The sequence below is a fragment of the Pipistrellus hanaki genome (genome assembly GCF_964339955.1).
Source record: "Pipistrellus hanaki genome assembly, chromosome: 15".
Taxonomy (NCBI): domain Eukaryota; kingdom Metazoa; phylum Chordata; class Mammalia; order Chiroptera; family Vespertilionidae; genus Pipistrellus; species Pipistrellus hanaki.
In genome coordinates this window covers 37,451,272-37,458,696 of record NC_140517.1, presented here as the reverse complement: position 1 = coordinate 37,458,696, position 7,425 = coordinate 37,451,272, and the positions used below count along the sequence as shown (strand labels likewise).

The window sequence follows — 7,425 nt, the reverse complement described above, 5'->3', positions numbered from 1 at the left end:
ACGGACTGTGGTGGGAGAATAGAGGCCCCAACTGCACAGCCAAATGCCTGGAACTGTGAGTCTCTTATGTGACAGGAGAAAGGACCTCGCAGAGGAAACTGAGCTTTACAGATGTAAAAACAGAGAGGTTGTCCTGGATTGTCCCTGTGAGCCCCGTCTAAACACCGAGTCCTTAAAAGCAGAGCACTTTCTCCAGCTGCAGGCAGAAGGGAAACGTGGCGGAAGGACAGGCAGAGGGATGCCAGGCCCGAGAAGCATGTGACCCGTGGCTGTGGGCTCCGAGATGGAGGTCCATGTGCCAGGGCCTGCGAGAGGCTGGCAGGAGCTGGGGACGGACGCTCTCTGCAGCAGGAGGGAACCTCAGTGCCACCACTGCAGGGAGGCAGGAGAATTCTGCCAACAGCTTGGCTGAGCTTGGAGGGGGCCTGTCCTGCCAAGGCCTCCCTAGGGGAGTCCCACCAGCCACACTGGACTGCAGCCCTGTGCCACCCCCGGCGGAGAGAGAGGCTGGGCCCCCAGCGCTCTCCTCCCTGGAACTGTGAGATCCTGAACTTGGTGGTTGGCAGATGCTAAGCTTGGGATCCCTTGTCATGGCGGCGAGAGGACACTGATCCGCACAATCACACACGCGGTCCCACAGCACAGGACACATCTTTTTCTTATCATTTATTTGAAAAATTCTTACAAAAAGTAGAAAAATAAATACTTTATCGGGTCCGAGTTTGACAATTCACACACAGAAATGCATAAATAGTGGTGGGGTGGCAATAAATTAAGAAAGGTGGAGGTGCATAAATAAACCAAGATGCTGGGACAGGGGCGGGTGGACCTCAGGGTCACACACACAGATCTCCATCAGTCACACATTTCAGATCACGGACCAGGAGGCGGAAGAGGTTGGATGTGACAGAGGCTTCAAGGCAGCCACGGGATTCCTGTGGAGAGGAAAGGACAGCTCAGTGGCTGTTCGCCATCTGGGGCCCACATTGTACCTAGAAACTGGTCCCTCCGCAGTTGCTCACCTTCTTCTCAGCCTCCTGGAGGTGGTGCAGCCATTGGCGGAGGCGGCCCCGGGGCCTGGGGCCTGCTGTGGACTCAGCTGGAACCTGTGGGCAAAGGAGGGTGGTGAGTGAACAGGGCCTCAGACACAGGGGCACAGGGGTGGTCAGAGCCCACAGACATGGCCCGGGAGCCCAGGGCACTCACACAGGCCTGAAGCTTGGAGTGGATGTGGCGCAGCGTGAGAAGGGGCTGATCCAGGATGTCCTCCAGGGTCGAGTTAGCCATGGCGCCCAGGACCCTCCGTGTCAGGGCCAGCTCAGCCTCCAATGCCACAGGGCGCTCCCAAACCTGAGCAGGGGAGACAGACAGCTGAGGGCTGCATGTGAGAGAGGACAGGGGTGGAGGGCAGAGGGAGCACCAGGGGGAGGGCAGGAGAGAGCTGAGAGGGAAAGTCACTGTGAGCAGGTGAGGAGAAGAGGTCAGGGGCCTGCTGGGGAGGCCAAGGCACAGGGAACAGTGAGGAGGAGGAGGTGACAGGGCCACCTAAGAAGCCAAGGGAGCGGGGCCAGGTCAGGGCAGGGCTGGCTTGAGTCTCCCAACTCACCTGCAGCTGCCTCAGGTCCCAGGTCCTGGGGAATGGGTGGGAGCTGCAGCTCACGTTCCTCAGGAGGAGGGACTCTTCCTGGAGAGCAAGGGCAGAGGTCAGCCACAGCTTCAGGGCTGGAGGGTGACCCCTGCAGGGGGTGGAGGATGGCTAGCAACAGGAGCAGGGGGCTAAGGTCCCAAAGGAGGGAGAGGCATCTCCAGAGCAGAACAAGAGTCAGCCCACAGCAGCCAGAACAGGGGAGGCCACTGTGCGAAGGGCAGAGGCCAGCCGGGGAAGGAAGGGTGCAGGGCCACCTGGAGCCAAATGGGCCTGTGACCCACAGAGGGAAGGGTGGGTGGTCGTCCACAGCGGGGGTGGGGGAGCCACGATTGGGGAGGGGGGACGCAGACTCACCAAGGCGTGCTTGGCCCTCCTGAAGGCCTTCATCTCTTGGGACAGAGACTTGAACTGGGCCACGTGGCAGCCCCTTGCTCCCAGGAGGGTCCCAAGGGGCGTGGGGACGGGAACTGCTCCTGTGCTGGTCAGCACCGTGCTCATCAGTATCAGCACCAGCGGGCAACACCCGGCCAGGGCTGTTAGGGAAGGATGGGCAGAGGAGGGGACAGAGAGTCAGGGACTGACAGTGGGGGCTGTGGGGAGTGAAGGTCATAGGCCATGACATGGAGGCTCACCCAGCTTCATCCTGGTCTCTGGTCTCTGGTCTCTGGTCTCTGGTCTCTGTCCCAGGTGGGGATCCAAGCGTCCTCTCACAGGCTGTCCCTGGGGCTCACTCAGCCCCGTTTGGTGTCTCTGGCGTCGGTCTCCTCTTCCAGGTCCCAGCCGGCTGCTTGGTGTGTGTCGCTGAACTCGCAGGTCGGCTCTGACGCAACGCTCCCTGGGCTCCATGGTGCAGCTTTTGGGCTGCACAGGCGGGCAATCCCAGCTGATGTAGGAAAAGTGAAAACACACCTGCCACTAGGGGAGGCCCCAGGCTGGGGAAGCCCATGCAGGGCGGGGCCTGGAGCCAGGTGAGCAGTTGGAGTGAAACAGAAAGTGACACACAGGCTCACCTACAGGAGGTGAGTCCCACCCGGGTCTCAGCAGAAGGGCAGCCTCAGCCCCACAGGAGGGGCTGCCTCTCCGCAGGACACCCCTTCAGGCAGAGAGGTGGCCAGTCCAGGGCTGTGGCCACCAAGAACCTGGAACTTCTGAGAAGGAGGCTGTAGGGGAGGGGGGAGATGAAGGGAGCAGGCTGCTGCGGGCGGGAGGGGTGGTGGGGGAGAGAGTCAGCAGGACAAAGCTGCCCAGAATTAAGAGAGGAGACCAGCTCTTCCCTCCCTCCCCACCGGGTACCGAGAAAGAAGGGGGCGAGGGGAGCTGACAAACATCTCTAATGTTCAGATCAGAGGCACCAGGCATAGGAGACTCTGCTAGAGAGCCGTGGGTGGGGTGTGTGTGTGTGTGTGTGTGTAGCCTGCTTCGGCAGTGTGGCTCAACAATTGTGCATCAACCTATGAACCAGGAGGTCAGGGTTGGATCCCTAGTCAGGCACATGCCCAGATTGTGTGCTTGGTCCCCAGTAGGGGCCTTGCAGGAAGCAGCTGGTCTATGATTCTCTAACCATTGATGTTTCTCTGTCTCTCTCCCTCTACTTTTCTCTTGCTCAAATCAATAAAAAACAATATTTTCAATTATATTTATTTTTAAATATATTTTTATTAATTTCAGAGAGGAAGGGAGAGGGAGAGAGATAAAAACATCAATATTGAGAGAGCATCATTGATTAGCTGCCTCCTGCATTGACCCCCTCACCCCCCTGGAGAGGGAGCTCACAACCCTGAAAATGCCCTTGACAAAAATCAATCCAGGACCCCCCATTCCACAGGCTGACAATCTATCCACTGAGAGTGAGAGAAGCCGGCTAGGGATATATATATATATATATATATATATATATATATATATATATATATATATATATATATATATAATTTTTTTTTTTTAAAGAGCATGCAGCATGAGTTAAAGGGTCTGGGATTCAAAGCTGGCTCCGCCCTCACTAGCTGTGTGACCTTGACAAAGAGCCCTGCAGTTGGCAGCAAGGACCTCTAGCCCACAGGCTTGGACAAATGAAGAAGTGCACTCGTCTGTGTAAGGAGGTGTGTGTGGTTATTTAATAGAGGCCGCTGATTGAGACCACCCTAAGCCCCCACTGGAAGCTTTATAGGTGCTGCTTCAATGTACACGACTCATCCACAAAGGAAGGATAATGAGGCCATTGTACAGATGAGGAAACTGAGGCCACAGAGAAGTAACTTGCCCAGTCACACCATGCTAGTGGCAGGGTCAGAGCTGAACTCAAGTCACCTGATGGCCCTGGCTAGGCGTTTTTAACCAAAAAGTGCCGCTCAGAGTGATCACAGGGGAACAGCCAGTGTAAATGCAAGAATATTTAATAATGAAAGACAGAGTAGCCCATTACTCAGGGATTTCAAATACAAAAGACACACAGGTAACAGAATCCAAAATACTGCAGTAACCTAAGGACTCCAGGCCCTTTCACTGCCAAGTCCCTTAGGGCAGAGGCCTCCCCAGTGGAGAGATGCAGCGTCACAGATTCACAGAATCTCACAGGAGACGCTGAGGGCTCAAACAGGGCGTGGGAACGGCATGGACACTGGTTCTGCGCTGCTGGTGCCCAGGGAAGTAGAGCCTTGTCCACAGTACGTGGTCCGCGCCCCCGTGGACTCAGGACTCCAGTCTCTCCAGTCTCTCCTGCCGCACAGACCCCGGAGGGTCTCAGGGCGATGCTCTCCGCAGAACCGTCCCTGCTGCCAGGGACGCGCTGTCCTCTCGGGTCCTGTCCCCGCGCTCCAGGGCGCACGCAGCGCGGCCATCCAGGTGAGGCCGGGGCCCGCAGAGCCTCCTGAGCAGTGGCGCCCACTGGCTGCAGCCCTGCCCGGGCCCCAGGGAGCGCAGCCCGGGACGCCCCGCCGCCTGCAGTCCCCAGCCAAGCTCAGAGGCAAGGCCCCGAGCGCGCCGCCAGCTTCAGGTCCCACGCGAGCAGGCGCAGGAGGTTGAAGATGATGGTGGCTTCATGGCACCCAGGCGAGTCCTGGCACCCGGGAAGGAGGCGAAGCGGGGCTGAGGCAGCCATTTCCCCATCGGGGCTCCGGGGTCCAAGCCGCTTCACCGCATTGCACCCCACCCAACCGCACCGCACCCCACCCACCCCACCCACCCCGCCCTGCCCCGCGCACTCACCTCTCTCCGCCGGTGCGGACGCCTCCTGGGTGCCCGCGGGCCCTTCCTCGAGGAGCCTGGCCGCGCCGCCAGCTCGAGCTGCAGGGGGCACAGGAGGTAAACGAAGGAGCCCAGGGACCGTCTCCCACCGGCCCGGCCCACGCGCCCCGGCCCCGCCCTCGGACCCCAGCGGGACGCGGACTGTGCCTGGACGGTGGGCTCCACGCACAGAGGAGAGCGGCAGCCGGGCTGCGGGCGGGGCGCAGACACGCGGCGGGGACACTCACGCAGGCCTCCACGTCCCTCCGCGCCGACACCAGCAGCTCCAGGGTGGGGGCGACGCCGGGAAACAGCTCCGGGCTGGGCAGGCTGCTCAGCACGGCCTGGGCGTCCGAGAGGCCCCGGGCCACCAGGCGGAGCCCCGCGCACGACTGCGGGGACCCGGCGAGTTAGAGACGCTGCCACCCGGCCTGGCCCGCCCGCCCACCCGCCCCGCGCCCCGAAGCCTCACCCCGGGCAGCCGGGGGTCCCTCCGCGGGCGGAAGGAGCAGTTCCACGGCCTCCAGCTCCGCGTCTCTTCCTCCTGGCGGCACAATGAGAGGCTGAGGCTGTGCCCTCGCCTGTGCCTGAGGCGCGGGCAGCTCGGGGATCCCTGCCCGGAACCCCCTGCCGGTCCAGGATGGACGTGCGTGCTGTGCGCGGAGCCACAAGGGAGTGACATGCACCCCTGCGGAGCGGGCACCCCGACAGGAGCCGGTCCGCCTGGGGGCGCCCTTAGCGAATGGCAGGAAGGCGCTGTCTGAGCTCAGGTGCCTCTGGTCAGAACTCAGACCCTGAGGTCCGACATGCGCCTGCGTGAAGCCAGGATGCCAGGCCCCTGGGGATGGGGACCAGGATCCCAACCCCGCAGGACCAGCGTCCCTGGGACTGGGGTGTGGGCATCACTCACGTAGTGGTCCCTCAGCGCCCTGACCGCCTCCAGCGCCCTGGGGTCCAACCAGCGGTAGTGAGAGAGGGAGCAGCGCCTGGGTTCAGTCACAGCGGGGTCCGCCGCCACGTGCACGGTCACCAGGACCCACAGCCCCACGGACACCGCGGCTGCACCACGGGGTCTCATCTCTGCTCCTGCACAAAGCCAGGGGCGTCGGGGAGGCCGAGGGGAAGGCCCGGGCCCAGCCCCTGCTCCTGCTCCACTGGCAGGGGAGGGTGTCAGGGGGCCGGCTAGGAGCACCCGCAGGGGGAGAGAGGCTGAGGGCCCTGAGACCCCTCCTCCCTCAGCCCCTCTCCCCTCACTGCTCACCTGCAATGGGGCCTCTGTGCTGGCGCTGGGCTTGCCTTCCGCTGTCCCCTGACAGCTGACAGCGTGTTGTCCACCTTGGACAGCGGTGTCTGCACCTCCATGGCCGCTTTTATGCGCCTGGCTGAGGAATGGTGAGCGGCTGGGCTTCCCCGTTCAGGGTAAGTTTCGGAACATCATTGCTGGACGCTGGCCCAGTGGGATGCTGGCTGAGGACTTGGCCTGTCTGTCCCGGGGTGGCAGCAATGGCTCTGCCCTAACCAGCCTTACACAACTGCTTGTTTATTTTTTTTCTGGACATGTGTTTGTCTTTTTTGCCTGTGTTGGTTTTTCTTTTGCACTCTAGGAATGAACCAAAGATACACGTTTCCTTATCTTCCAAGGTACCTTGGCATAGGTGCCCGTACAAGGATCTGCCTGGAGTTGGTACTGGGGGTTTCCAGCCTCTCTCTTTCATTACATTTCTGCCTGGCTTTTTCTCCTTTCTTTCTTTGTCAGCATGATTATTTCTCCTTCTGTTCTCACATCTAGGTTGTTTACAAACTCTCTCTGGTGTCCATAGTCTGTTAGTACATTATATTTCTTCCTTTACCAATTAATTTCTTAACCATAGGGACACATTGTTAGGTGATTCCATCCTGTGCGGGCCTCACACAGAAACGATGCCGCTGTACTACACACCTAGGCTGCAGACCTGTAGCCTATTGCTCCTTGGCTGCAAACCTGGATAGCGTATTTCTGTATTGAATATTGTAGCAATTATAACACGGTGGTTTTTTAAGTTTTCTAAACCTAGGAAAGATCCAGTAAGAATATAGTATAAAAAGATAAAATTGGCTCACCTACATAGGGGACTTACCATGAATGGAACTTGTAGGACTGGAAGTTGCCCAAGGGGGTGAGTGAGTGAGAGTTGATGGAGTGAAGGCCTGGGACACTGCTGCCCGCTCGGGCTACACTAATTCATTTCCCCTCAGTGCTCATTTAACGTTAGTTTACTGTAACTTTTACTTTGTAAACTTTTAAAAAGAACTTTAACTTTTCTAGTTTTTTTAACAACACTTAGCTTAAAACACACATTGTACAGCTGTACAAAAATATATTCTTTTTTATATCTTTATTCTGTAAGTTTTTTCTGTTTATTTGTTTTCTTTGCTTTTTAATTTTTCTTATTAAAGACTAAGACAGAAACACACACATTACCCTGGGTCTACATTAGGGTTGGGGAACCTTTTTTCTGCCAATAACCATTTGGATATTTTGACATCATTCTCGGCCCATACACAATTATCAACTT

The 7,425-nt window shown here is 58.2% G+C and overlaps 1 protein-coding gene across 1 annotated transcript; it reads right to left on the bottom strand.

The window, feature by feature from the left end:
• Positions 1 to 836: 836 nt before the first annotated feature.
• On the bottom strand, positions 837 to 2,290 carry LOC311633866 (interferon lambda-3-like; the record flags this gene model as incomplete). The annotated part of the gene is made up of 6 exons (XM_084906882.1): positions 837 to 935; positions 1,023 to 1,106; positions 1,207 to 1,350; positions 1,607 to 1,684; positions 2,003 to 2,181; positions 2,281 to 2,290. The coding sequence occupies 6 exons, from the start codon at positions 2,288 to 2,290 to the stop codon at positions 837 to 839; spliced, it is 594 nt and encodes a 197-aa protein (XP_084763008.1).
• Positions 2,291 to 7,425: the final 5,135 nt, after the last annotated feature.